This window comes from Triturus cristatus, chromosome 3_2 (genome assembly GCF_964204655.1).
Source record: "Triturus cristatus chromosome 3_2, aTriCri1.1, whole genome shotgun sequence".
Lineage (NCBI taxonomy): Eukaryota > Metazoa > Chordata > Amphibia > Caudata > Salamandridae > Triturus > Triturus cristatus.
In genome coordinates, this window is record NC_140584.1 from 32,719,846 (window position 1) to 32,734,108 (window position 14,263).

The following is a 14,263-nucleotide window of genomic DNA, read 5'->3' on the forward strand; positions in this document are numbered from 1 at the left end:
GCATCGTATCTAGGGAGCTTCATAGTGAGGAATGAGCTTTTGGTCTAAAAAGATCTGTTATCTTCCTGAGACACACTTTTTAATCACTTCGCCCCAAAGGTAATCCTTACATCGATCTTTTATTCGGGGCCTTGGTACCTCAATGGGTCAATCAGGTTTGTCCCACAGAGATTCCAAGGAAAGAGCTTTAAATATTACTTTTAGATAAAGCAACCAAGGTATTCTTAAAGGGTCTGGTGAGTTTAAAAGATCTTTAAGGGGGAGTCTATAGGGCTTAAGTTCAGGGGTTGTCCAAAGGCTGTACCAAAATAGCAGAGGTCTCAACAGTGCTGTAAAGGAAATAGGATCCCACCCCAAATACAGCAAAATGGGAAATTTTGGAGTACTTTGTGAGCGATTTAGTAGTTGTCTACGACTTCTCTATCACAGACAGCTCATTTACGTTTGAGTAGCCCCATAAATCCGCACCATAGAGATCAGCACTTTTTGCCTTGACTTTATAAAGTTCAATCGATGGGGTCAGATTCTTAGATTTCTTTTTTGGACCAGTTTACGGATTGCCCCAAACTCTTGAAGCTTCAGCGCACATTTGCTACCCTCTGCCTTCCAGTTGGAATTTTTGGACAGAATTACACCCAGGTGGACAAAATCATGCACAAGCTCGAGAGGGGAGTTGTTGGCCAATATTCATGCTTGAGTAACCCAGTGAGTGATCTGTTTAATATATTTTGTTTTACTTATGTTTAGCTCTAAACCCAGTTTAGAGCAAAATTGAAAAAACTGTTTTTGAGTTGCCTGCAGACCGCTTGGAGTTTTGGAGATAAGCAGCGTATCGTCTGCAAATAGCAGTGTTGGAATTCTCATGAGGCAAATTTTATGGGCATCATTTTTTGGAAAGTTTAGGGCAACGGCCAAATCATTGACATATAGTGAGAAAAGGGTTGGGGCTAGCACACCCCCGGCACACTACCCTTTCTATCCCAAATGCATCAGTCAGCTTTCCATTCTTGCTGTATCTGACGCATGCAGTTTTGTTCTCATGGATCCTAACCAGGATATCTAGGATTTTTGCTGGTACTCCCATATTTTCCAAAACCTCCCATAATTTCCTTCGTGGGACTAAGTCAAACCTGGATTTTAAATCCACAAAAATTACATAATGTCCTTTACCTAGCACTACAGTTTCCCAATATATTATTTGGAATCTTAGAATTTGATCTAGAGTACTAATTTTTGGCTTGAAACCTGCTTAAATATCTGAAAACATGCTATTTATTTGGGCCCTTCAATCAGTTTCCCTAGCGCTTGTTGACAGAATATCTTCTGAAACCCATCTAACAGGCCATTGGGCCTGTAGTTCCTAGTCTTGTTGCCCTTTCTTGTAAAATGTGTAATATTTGTCTGGGTGCCTTTGTCTGGATGAGGTTTCTGTTTTTAATGATTGGTTGATGTGCCTTGATGGTCGTTCCAGTTGAAGAATGCTTCTGGAAAGTCGTAATGCCTAGAGATTTTTTGTGGCTGGTGGTTGTAAAAGGAGTGCCTAGTCGTCTCTTGCGATTGCATAGGATGAGCTTTATGACTGACTGTTGCAATTACAGGATGATTCCGGAAGGCATTTTAGAATGGAGCTGTTTTGGGACGTTCTTGTGGTGCGAGAAATCTTAGTCTGTTGTGCCAAGAAACTATTTCTGATTCCAGTATGGTTGAATATGGTAATATGGTCTGTTATGCTCTGAGGAAGTTTCCTTCATTCTTTATGGCTTGAGAAAATTAATTATGATAGCCATCTTGAATTTGCGCGACATCCCAGTATGCCTGATGTTTCATCTGTTTATTGATGTTCCCTGGCCAAGCTACACCTGCTGCATGGGTAGTATAAGTAAATAAATGAATAAATAAATGCTTTGAGGCTGCTTCTACTAAATTATGACAGTTTCTGTTCTCATTATGGATGTGATTGAAGGATCGGTTAGAGAATATCAAGCCCTAACTTCTTTCTCACTTTTAGTTAACGTTCTTATTTCGCGATGCTTTTTTTCAGTGCGAAATGTCAAAGTTGAGAAGATTTTCACTGGGTACTTGCGAGTTACCAATGTCGACTTTATGGACGCTTATGAGAACTCCAGTTCTCCAGAGTTTGCCGTGTTGGCTAGGAAAGTGAAAGATGTGGTAAGTAAAGTCTTCATCTGAGATAATGAGGCCTTTCAAACACTTAAACTGGTAAGCACCGGAGTGCTCCTAATTTGCCATTAATCTTGCCTATTGAATCTGTAAATGCAAACAAATATTTGATCAACCCTAACAGCTGACTAGCTTTTGGAAAATCATTGAAGATTGCTTTCAATCAAACTTAGTTACTTAATAGTCATGCCTGGCTTCACCGTACTTGATCTGATGAGTAATATCAACTAGTCCAGGTCACTCCTCGCACTAATGCCCAATTGCTGTTTCTATTGAGATTACATTATCTAAGACAATGGAGGTGTATTTTTAGGACCGGCTGAGTGAGCGCCTACGTTTTCTCACCAGCCTCTTGCAATCAGACATTTTCATAAAGAAACACTTACATCTATACATGCACAGAGGGGCTTGTAGGTCAGCCTTTTTCACACATTGGAGTTTTCAACTGTCATTCACATTTTGCTTGCACCTGTCACTCCATATGGCACAAGACAGTAGACCAGCCCACTTCAGCCATTTGCTCGCTTACTGTGAGTTACAGCATTTTGACTGATTACGTGCACACCCGCCTATAAAGTGCACTTCTGTGCTTCGATAACACATTTTTCTTTCTATTATTGTTAAAAATAAAAAATATTCAAGTTATCTTAGTTTATTCAGTGGGTCTTCTGGTTACAGTAATTCAAAGCCAATCTCACCTTTTCTTTGTGCCAATTGGAGTCCTTTGTCATGTGATGTACACTAAAATATAAGGTTTCTATGCCTTTTAACAATACACCTGCTTAATCAGAAGCGCCCTTACTACCTTGCTAAAATGATATGCAGTGTTTAACTTAAAAAAAAAAAAAAAAGTAAAATGTTTATCACAAGCAGATGGCTACCACGTTTAGTCGAAGGTATCTTGTTTCCTTTCTTTGTATTTTTGTGGGATGTGCATGCAATAAAAAAATTAACAATCACAGCATCTTGCCATGAACAGACCTATTGGTTTTACCCATGTGTATTTTGAATTGCAGTTCCATTTACTCAAGCTGATAGAAGAGGTACAGCGAGGCAGTTTCAATGATTGTGATTGACAGCTGGTTGTAACAGCATCTTGGATCATGTCTTGTGTTCCTTTGCAGGCTAGGCTGTGCCAGTACTCTTTTTCTGTGTTAAATGAATCCATGAAGAGAATGGCTGGCCTGACTCTTGCCGATGGAAGCAGAATTGCTATATTGTTGACTGAATTTTCAGTCATGCCCATATTCAGTTGGCGGCAAAAGACCAGTTGCCTTTTTTTGGTCTCGCTTGAGACGGCGCATGCAATGTCTCTTGCGAAACATTTGGTTACTTACAGGGAGCTTGGAGCCTGCCCATTGCTTACCATTGGTAGACTTCATCACATGGCGCTGCACACATTGTTCTGTTGTGTTAATCGTGTGCTGCAGCCCTGGGCATTACCTGAACTCTCTGGTTTATCCGTGCCTAACATGGCCGGCCCTTTGTTTCACCATCTGGCTTCTTCGATGCACAGTATAGTGCTTGGTATCAATTGTGTGTAACCAGGTAAAATCTTGAAGCTGGGATGAGCAGGGCGTCTGGGAAAGCACATTGCAGAGTGTAAAAGTATGACATCTGGTTTCCCACAAAATGTCTGCCTCTCGTGGTCATAATTGTGTTGAATTGCATATTTGTTAAACTTCGAGTTTTAACAATAGAGGTTTTTCTTATAGCTTAAAACAGTGTACATTGACAAGCACCAAAATAAACTTACAAAGACAGAGGGTGAGCGTTACTGTTTAGAAACTCTGTGGAAAAGAATTTGGCAAGAAGAAAAACGTGACAGTAAAATGTGTTCTGGGTTAATTAATTGGTCACTTGTTTTGAGGTACCATTAGTCCAGTTCTGAAATATTGTTCATTTAGGTTTGATAGTTTGTGCTGTTTTATCTCGAATAACTTTAGTAGGGTATCCTTTACTCACAAACTATCAGTTGTGAGTATGAGAAGGAATTTTAATGAGTGATTGCATCCAGATTTTTTGTTTACAGAGTAAAGGGATCGTAGTTTACTATGTTTGATAGTGTAGGCACTCTAAGATTTAGCTAGGTGTTGTATGCATATTGATGAATGAAGATGGTATTTTCTTGAAGGACTTTTGTAGGGGGTTCCATATTGAAGTTGCATAGGTGAGCTGAACGGATTAATATTTGTGCTACTCCGTATTTAACTGGAAGCGAGAAGGATTCAAGAGTCAAGTTTTGTGAGGCGGGGTCTTGAAAAGAGGAATGATTCAGGCCTGGTCACACTGTTCACTTCATTTCCATTTTAGAGTTGAGAATTTGAATAAGTTATCCAAGTTGACTATGTATGCGTTTGCCTCCAAGCTAGATATTAATTGACTTGTGATTAATGTAACTGGAAGTGACAATAAAAGTAAAAAAGATTATGATGCGAAACCAGTCTTTGAAATAGAAGATTGTCAAAAGCTTTCAGAGAATGTTTGAGCATTATGAAATATCTTGATAAATTCAGACCTATGATGATTACAAAAAAATAATTCTTGTGGTGGCATGGGCTATGACATGTACGACCCTTGTACAAAGCTTTTTACTTGCCACAGGCCGACAATTGAACACCCCTGGTCCTTGGCACTAGGTACATTAATGTTGAGATAAATGAGATTTACATATGTTTGATTCTGCTGTCAGGTGAAATTTGTATCTGATCTTTTGGTAAGGTGTTTACATGTGCAGTAGGAGTTGATGAATGCTGGAGAGGAAATCGAATTTAATTAAGGGTGGGTGATGTTTCATCCTGTTACAAATGTTTTCTTTTTAGATGTCGCTTCACTGTGAATTTACCATATTAAAATTAGTTATTGGGAGAAAATTAACTATAATCTAGAATAAGTGCTTGCCAACTATTTACATCTCAAAACAAAGAAGGGCATGATGACAAATAACGTGTGAATTTTTGTATAACGGATATTCTATCTAAAAGTGCTACAGCCATGTCTTCTTCAATGGGAACGCTCTTTTTTAACCATCACTCACCCGAATTCTAACCCTGACGCCAGTCCTAATTCTTTATGAATAAAGTTCACCCTTAACCCTAGCACTAATCTTGGATCAAACTGTTCCTCTAAACATAAGCCTTGTTGTCCTCCTTACCCCAACATCACGCTTTTACTTAATTTCACATTTTTAAGTGTAAATTGGGTATTAAGTTAGCCATAAACCTATCCCTAATCCTTGACTTAAACCATAATCAAATTCGAGACCATAAGTGTAAGTCTTTACCCAACATCAAGTATAGCCCATAAATATACATAACCATAATTGTAATTAAAATTGCCCATTGACCTCCATCCTATTGAAAAAATAAAAATAGCTCCTTGTACGCATCCCCAGATACCTCCAGATAGGACATACTATATCCAACAGTCTTCCAAAAACCCACTTCAAAGGGCAACAGGACTTTGAATTTAGTGGAATAGGTTTGTGGCCTCACTGGGGTTTGAAGCGCCAAGTAAATTTTACAATAATAATGTTCTGGGTTTTAATGTAATTGATTGCTGTCCTGAAATAAACTGAGCTGTTGTTTACTAAGTAACCACTTTGCAGCCAGTGTGGAATGTGTTTAGTAATTCTGATTTGTTTCGCTACTCTATTTTAGCTCCAGGCTACCTACCAGTCCAACTCGGCCATTTGGCCTCACTTCAAGCAGGCTGAAGTAACTGCCTTTAGGTATGTATGCACAAAACATGCCAGGTGTCCCGATCTAAACATCACTGCTCTGTCTTGTAGCCCCCCTTGTGGTTTCGCATTTCACACAAATTAGCCATAGGCAGAAAGTTGTGTTGGCATATGTGAAGGAATATTTGTTCTCAAATAGGAGTGCAAGCTATGTATCATCAGATCAGACTCCCTTCACACAGCTGTCAGTGCAGCAACTTTGCTCTGAAAGTAAGACATTGTGTTGGATTATTTAGTGCATAGATCTACTGAGAGTACAGAGATCATAGCCACTCAAGCAATGATGCCACTGCCCATAAAGTGTAACTGCAACATATGACGGACGGAATGCTGAATAATTCAAACATTCCCCCACAGTCAAGAGATCTGGGTTAAATCTGTCATTCTTTTGCCCACTACAACACCCCAGTTTGGATCCAGCCATATGCAAATCAGTCTTGACCCTGTGCCTCATGGGAACAGTCCAGACCGATCTGCCAAGCCAGGTCCTCTCTGGTCCGGAAACAAGCATCCTTGGACTGGTTTCGGGGTATGTCACTATTCATCAGCCAGGCCAGCTTGAATCCAGTGGCACAGTGAGCAAGGGACCCACGTCTGGGCATACCCATCCCACTTAGGGCGAAATGTGTTACAGCAAACAAATGATGGACGGAAAGCGGACAATGCAAACCTTCTCCCCCAGTCAAAAGATCTGAGTTAAATCCATAGTTCCTTTGCCCAGTACGCCACCCCAGTTTGGAACCAGACACATGCAAATCAGTCTTGACCCTGTGCCTCATGGGAACAGTCCAGACCAAACTACCAAGCCAGGTCCTCCCTGGACCGGAAACAAGCCTCCTGGGACCAGTTGCGGAGTGTCACCCTTCATCAGCCAACTTTCCTATGTGAATCAGAAGGGGAAATCGTTTTAACGCATCCCCACCCCCCTTTTTCTTAGCCATCGATTTCCCCCCCCCCCCACTTTTTTAGCCCTTGCTTGACAGACCAATGTGACCATTTCCATCAAGGAGGTTTCCTAGCTGACTAGATACCTCTTCTCATGACCTCCCCGCAAGCTAGTTGTACTGTTTGACTTAGTGACATGCACTTTAGTTGGGCCCTCTTCATTTTGTCTGACTGGATGGTTTCCTTTGCTTTCTTACAGTGAGGGTAGTATTATTGCATACTACTGGGCTGAGTTTGGTGTGCCGAAGTATCTTGAGGATGATTTTAATAAAGGAATGGCGGGCTTGAAGGCCCTCCGGCCAGTTGACGTGAAAGTGCGAACCAAGAGCGTGCTCATCGTGGACTCCATCAACTCCTACCGTATGTCCAGATTTCTGTATCTTTATTTTCAATACAATTGATACTCTGCTTTGTAGAGAGGGATATACACAGAAGTTGTCAAGATAGTGAGATCATCAAATACAATTTTTGTAATTAAATTGCTAGTGCCCTGTTTGTGTGCTTATTTAGTCACCTACTCAATCAATGTAGTTTTGTTTATATATGATCTTTTCATCTATTTCTCCACAAAGCAAACCTTTTGAAATGAGTGACTGTTGTGTGAGAACGCATTGTTTATCCTACAAAGAAATTGTCTCTTTAGGGTTAACTGAAAAGTAATCTATCATGTATTTCTTTGTTAAATCGGTGATGGATACAGTAAATAAAACTCTGTTCTTGTAATCTTTGTTCTTCTTCTGTTACTTTACGAAATGTGAACAACCTTGTTTTGCCAGCGTTATGCTTCCTTGTGCTGAATAAAACTTCTCATTGCCTCTGGATATATTTATTTTTTTCATATGCCTTGCACTTAATAAAGCACCAAATGCTACATAAAGGTCGCCATGTCAATGTGCAACCTTGAGTACAGTGGAAAACATGATTCATTTGCAGATTGTAACCCCTGCGCAGTCTTTCAATAGAAGGGGCATAGCAGTTGACTCCAACTGGCCAAGCAGTAATCTGAAAGCTCCTTAGAAGAACTTATCCATCCAATGCATTTCTTTCACTGGGGAGTCACTGCTATGATATCTACCGTTCTGCTCACTTACCTCTTGAAAATGAAATATCATGTTCTACATCTGTTTCATACATTGGGACTAAGTACTCCAACTTGTCTGATGGCCTCTCCTTGCATGTGGGCTCCTCTAGCTCACATACTAGATCCTCTGTTATGGGGGCCAGCCTCTTCTGGGTTGGGTGCCTCACTTCCTCTGGTTTGGGTGCTGGTTTCAAATTACAAACACCTCCTCTCTACGAACCCTTCTGCTTGAAATGCCAGTGCAGTCCCTTCTTCCTTGATGCCTGGTTGGCTACCCCCTCATCCTCACTGGCTAGGTGGCCCGTCTTGGTTGTGGGCTGGTTCCTCATTTTGTAACAGACTGTTCCCTCTCGCTTGCTGATGGGCTGGTTCCCTTGCTTGCTTATAGTTTGGATGTGGCCTCTTGCTCTCTCACCATCTAGCCCCTCTTGCTTGCCTCTTCCTTGCTTGTTGTCTAGACCCTTTCCTTGCTTGCCTCTCTCATCTCTCTGTGTTACGCCTACCTCACTCTTAAGTTGGCCCATGGCCCCCTCTCTCTTTTGTTCTGGCCTCCTCTTGGCATTGTGGCGCATTTTCAGTGTGGCTTATTGACCAGTCTTGTTCGCTGCTCTCTCGCTCTCTCACCACTCCCACCCCCTGTTGGCTGCCTGGATAACGCTCGCTCACTCTCTGGCTGCCTGCCTGGATGGTGCTTGCTCGCTAGCTGCCTGGATGGTGCTTGCTCGCTGGCTGCCTGGATGGTGCTTGCTCGCTGGCTGCCTGGATGGTGCTTGCTCGCTGGCTGCCTGGATGGTGCTTGCTCGCTGGCTGGCTTGTTGCCTGGACGCTGGCTGGCTTGTTGCCTGGATGGCGCTTGCTCGCTGGCTGGCTTGTTGCCTAGATGGCGCTTGCTCGCTGGCTGGCTTGTTGCCTGGATGGCGCTTGCTCGCTGGCTGGCTTGTTGCCTGGATGGCGCTTCCTCGCTGGCTGGCTTGTTGCCTGGATGGAGCTTCCTCGCTGGCTGGCTTGTTGCCTGGATGGCGCTTGCTCGCTGGCTGGCTTGTTGCCTGGATGGCGCTTGCTCGCTGGCTGGCTTGTTGCCTGGATGGCGCTTGCTCGCTGGCTGGCTTGTTGCCTGGATGGCGCTCGCTCGCTGGCTGGCTTGTTGCCTGGATGGCGCTGGCTCGCTGGCTGGCTTGTTGCCTGGATGGCGCTCGCGCGCTGGCTGGCTTGTTGCCTGGATGGCGCTTGCTCGCTGCCTGGATGGCGCTGGCTCGCTGGCTGGCTTGTTGCCTGGATTGCGCTTGCTCGCTGGCTGGCTTGTTGCCTGGATTGCGCTTGCTCGCTGGCTGCCTTGTTGCCTGGATGGCGTTTGCTCGCTGGCTGGCTTGCTTCCTGCATGGCGCTTGCTCGCTGGCTGGCTTGCTGCCTGCATGGCGCTTGCTCGCTGGCTGGCTTGCTGCCTGCATGGCGCTTGCTCGCTGGCTGGCTTGCTGCCTGCATGGCGCTTGCTTGCTGGCTGGCTTGCTGCCTGCATGGCGCTCGCTCGCTGGCTTGCTGCCTGGATGGTGCTCGCTCGTTGGCTGCTTGGATGGCACTCGCTGGCTGGCTGGATTGCGCTTGCTCGTTGGCTGCCTGGATGGCACTCGCTGACTGGCTGACTGGCTGGCACTCGCTGGCTGGCTTACTACCTGGATGGCGCTCGCTTGCTGGCTTACTACCTGGATGGCGCTCACTTGCTGGCTTACTACCTGGATGGCGCTCGCTTGCTGGCTTACTACCTGGATGGCGCTCGCTTGCTGGCTTACTACCTGGATGGCGCTCGCTTGCTGGCTTACTACCTGGATGGCGCTCGCTTGCTGGCTGGCTGCCTGAATGGAGCTTGCTCGCTCTCTCGTTGGCTGACTGTATGGATATGTTCGCTGGATGGCCGCCTGCATGGCTAGAGCTGGCTGGCTGGATTGGCGCTCAATCGCTGGATGGATGGCTACCTGGATGGCGCTCGCTGGCTGGCTGAATGGTGCTTGCTCGCTGGCTGGATGAATGGTGCTTGCTCGCTGGCTGGTTGGCTGCCAAGAGCTGGCTGGCTGCCTGCATGGCGCTCGCACGCTGGCTGGCTGGCTGGCTGCCTGGGTGGCGCTGGCTGGCTGGCTGGCTGCCTGCCTGGATGGCGCTTGCTGGCTGGCTGCCTTGATGCCTGGATGGGGCTTGCTGGCTGGCTTGTTGCCTGGATGGCGCTTGCTCGGTGGCTGGCTTGTTGCCTGGATGGCGCTTGCTCGCTGGCTGGCTTGTTGCCTGGATGGCGCTTGCTCGCTGGCTGGATTGTTGCCTGGATGGCGCTCGCTCGCTGGTTGGCGCCATTTAGCTGGCTGGCTTGCTGCCTGCATGGCGCTCGCTGGCTGCCTGGTGGTCGCTGGCTGCCGGGATGGCCTTCACTCGCTGGCTGGCTTGCTGCCTGGATGGCGCTCGTTGGCTGCCTGGATGGCACTCGCTGACTGGCTGACTGGCTGGCACTCGCTGGCTGGCTTACTACCTGGATGGCGCTCGCTTGCTGGCTTACTACCTGGATGGCGCTCACTTGCTGGCTTACTACCTGGATGGCGCTCGCTTGCTGGCTTACTACCTGGATGGCGCTCGCTTGCTGGCTTACTACCTGGATGGCGCTCGCTTGCTGGCTTACTACCTGGATGGCGCTCGCTTGCTGGCTGGCTGCCTGAATGGAGCTTGCTCGCTCTCTCGTTGGCTGACTGTATGGATATGTTCGCTGGATGGCCGCCTGCATGGCTAGAGCTGGCTGGCTGGATTGGCGCTCAATCGCTGGATGGATGGCTACCTGGATGGCGCTCGCTGGCTGGCTGAATGGTGCTTGCTCGCTGGCTGGATGAATGGTGCTTGCTCGCTGGCTGGTTGGCTGCCAAGAGCTGGCTGGCTGCCTGCATGGCGCTCGCACGCTGGCTGGCTGGCTGGCTGCCTGGGTGGCGCTGGCTGGCTGGCTGGCTGCCTGCCTGGATGGCGCTTGCTGGCTGGCTGCCTTGATGCCTGGATGGGGCTTGCTGGCTGGCTTGTTGCCTGGATGGCACTTGCTCGGTGGCTGGCTTGTTGCCTGGATGGAGCTTGCTCCCTGGCTGGCTTGTTGCCTGGATGGCGCTTGCTCGCTGGCTGGATTGTTGCCTGGATGGCGCTCGCTCGCTGGTTGGCGCCATTTAGCTGGCTGGCTTGCTGCCTGCATGGCGCTCGCTGGCTGCCTGGTGGTCGCTGGCTGCCGGGATGGCCTTCACTCGCTGGCTGGCTTGCTGCCTGGATGGCGCTCGCTCACTGGCTGGCTGCCTGGATGGCTCTTGCTCGTTGGCTGCCTGGCTGGTGCTCGCTGGCTGGCTGCCTGGATGGTGCTCGCTCCATTGCTGGCTGACTGGATGGAGCTTGCTCGCTCGCTCGTTGGCTGGCTGCATGGGTATGCCCGCTTGCTGGCTGGCTGCCTGGATGGCGAGAGCTGGCTGGCTGGATTGGCGCTCACTCGCTGGATGGATGGCTGCCTGGATGGTGCACACTCACTGGCTGCTTGGATGGTGCTTGCTGGCTGGATGGTGCTTGCTCGCTGGCTGGTTGGCTGGTGAGAGCTGGCTGGCTGCCTGGTGGCTTGGATGGTGCTCTCTGGCTGGATGGCACTCGCTGGGTGGATGGCACTCGCTGGGTGGATGGCACTTGCTGGAAGGTTGGATGGCGCCGGCTGGCTGGATGGCGCCGGCTGGCTGGCTGGATGGCGCCGGCTGGCTGGCTGGATGGTGCCGGCTGGCTGGCTGGATGGTTCCGGCTGGCTGGCTGAATGGCGCCGGCTGGCTGGCTGGCTGAATGGCGCCGGCTGGCTGGCTGGCTGAATGGCGCCGGCTGGCTGGCTGGCTGAATGGCGCCGGCTGCCTGCCTGGATGGCGCCGGCTGCCTGCCTGGATGGAGCTGGCTGCCTGCCTGGATGGAGCTGGCTGCCTGCCTGGATGGAGCTGGCTGCCTGCCTGGATGGAGCTGGCTGCCTGCCTGGATGGAGCTGGCTGCCTGCCTGGATGGAGCTGGCTGCCTGCCTGGATGGAGCTGGCTGCCTGCCTGGATGGAGCTGGCTGCCTGCCTGGATGGAGCTGGCTGCCTGCCTGGATGGAGCTGGCTGCCTGCCTGGATGGCGCTGGCTGCCTGCCTGGATGGCGCTGGCTGCCTGCCTGGATGGCGCTGGCTGGCTGGATGGCGCTGGCTGGCTGCCGCGCGCTTGCATGCTGGCTGGCTGCCTGGATGGCACACGCTTGCTTGCTGGATGGTGCTCGCTGGCAGGCTGCCTGTATGGCACGCGCTCACTTGCCGGCTGGCTGGCCGGATGGCGCTTGCCGGCCGGCTGGCTGGCCGGATGGCGCTTGCCGGCCGGCTGGCTGGCCGGATGGCGCTTGCCGGCCGGCTGGCTGGCCGGATGGCGCTTGCCGGCCGGCTGGCTGGCCGGATGGCGCTCGCCGGCCGGCTGGCTGGCCGGATGGCGCTCGCCGGCCGGCCGGCTGGCCGGATGGCGCTCGCCGGCTGGCTGGCCGGATGGCTGGCCGGATGGCGCTGGCTGGCTGCCTGCCTGGATGGCGCGTACTGGATGGCGCGTGCTAGTTGGCTGCCTGGCTGGTGCTTGCTGCCTATCTGGCTGGCGCTTGCTGGCTGGCTGGCTGCCTGTCTGGCGCTCGCTCGCTGGCTGCCTGTCTGGCTGGCGCTCGCTCGCTGGCTGCCTGTCTGGCTGGCGCTCGCTCGCTGGATGCCAGCCTGTCTGGCTGGCGCTCGCTGGCTGCCTGTCTGGCTGGCGCTCGCTCGCTGGCTGCCTGTCTGGCTGGCGCTCGCTCGCTGGCTGCCTGTCTGGCTGCCGCTCGCTCGCTGGCTGCCTGTCTGGATGGTGCTCGCTGGCTGGCTGCCTGCCTGCCGCTCGCTGCCTGGCCGCCTTTCTGGATGTTGCTCATTGGCTGCCTGCCTGCCTGCCTTGATAGTGGTTGCTGGCTGACTGCCTGCCTGCCTTGATAGTGGCTGCTGGCTGACTGGCTGCCTGCCTGGATGGCGCTGGCTGCCTGCCTGGATGGCGCTGGCTGCCTGCCTGGATGGCGCTGGCTGCCTGCCTGGATGGCGCTGGCTGCCTGCCTGGATGGCGCTGGCTGCCTGCCTGGATGACGCTGGCTGCCTGCCTGGATGGCGCTGGCTGCCTGCCTGGATGGCGCTGGCTGCCTGCCTGGATGGCTGGCCCGCGCTTGCATGCCTGCTGGCTGGCCGGATGGCGCATGCCTGCTGGCTGGCCGGATGGCGCTTGCCGGCTGGCTGGCCGGATGGCGCTTGCCGGCTGGCTGGCCGGATGGCGCTTGCCGGCTGGCTGGCCGGCTGGCTGGCCGGATGGCGCTTGCCGGATGGCTGGCCGGATGGCGCTTGCCGGATGGCTGGCCGGATGGCGCTGGCTGGATGGCGCTCGCCGGCTGGCTGGCTGGCTGGATGGCGCTCGCCGGCTGGCTGGCTGGCTGGCTGGATGGCGCTCGCCGGCTGGCTGGCTGGATGGCGCTCGCCGGCTGGCTGGCTGGATGGCGCTCGCCGGCTGGCTGGCTGGATGGCGCTCGCCGGCTGGCTGGCTGGATGGCGCTCGCCGGCTGGCTGGCTGGATGGCGCTCGCCGGCTGGCTGGCTGGATGGCGCTCGCCGGTTGGCTGGCTGGATGGCGCTCGCCGGCTGGCTGGCTGGATGGCGCTCGCCGGCTGGCTGGCTGGCTGGCTGGATGGCGCTCGCCGGTTGGCTGGCTGGATGGCGCTCGCCGGTTGGCTGGCTGGATGGCGCTCGCCGGTTGGCTGGCTGGATGGCGCTCGCCGGTTGGCTGGCTGGATGGCGCTCGCCGGTTGGCTGGCCGGATGGCGCTCGCCGGTTGGCTGGCCGGATGGCTTTCAACGGCTGGCTGGTTGGATGGCGCTGGCTGGCTGCCTGCCTGGATGGCACTCACCGGCTGGCTGCCTGGATGCGCGTGCTGGATGGCGCGTGCTGGTTGGCTGCCTGGCTGGCTGCCTGGCTGCCTGCCTGGCTGGTGCTCGCTGCCTGCCTGGCTGGTGCTCGCTGCCTGCCTGGCTGGTGCTCGCTGCCTGCCTGGCTGGTGCTCGCTGGCTGCCTGCCTGGCTGGTGCTCGCTGGCTGCCTGCCTGGCTGGTGCTCGCTGGCTGCCTGCCTGGCTGGTGCTCGCTGGGTGGCTGCCTGCCTGGCTGGTGCTCGCTGGGTGGCTGCCTGTCTGGCTGCTGCTCGCTCGCTCGCTGCCTGTCTGGCTGCCGCTCGCTCGCTCGCTCGCTGGCTGCCTGTCTGGCTGCGG

The 14,263-nt window shown here is 51.8% G+C and overlaps 1 protein-coding gene across 2 annotated transcripts in view; it reads left to right on the forward strand.

Moving 5' to 3' along the window:
* Positions 1-14,263, forward strand: part of ST14 (ST14 transmembrane serine protease matriptase) — a 264,383-nt gene that overhangs the window by 132,635 nt on the left and 117,485 nt on the right. For both annotated transcript variants that reach the window (XM_085647218.1, XM_085647219.1), the window contains exons 3-5: positions 2,042-2,169; positions 5,841-5,911; positions 7,065-7,225. In XM_085647218.1, coding sequence (XP_085503344.1) covers positions 2,042-2,169; positions 5,841-5,911; positions 7,065-7,225 — 360 coding nt within the window. The remainder of the gene's footprint in view (positions 1-2,041; positions 2,170-5,840; positions 5,912-7,064; positions 7,226-14,263) is intronic.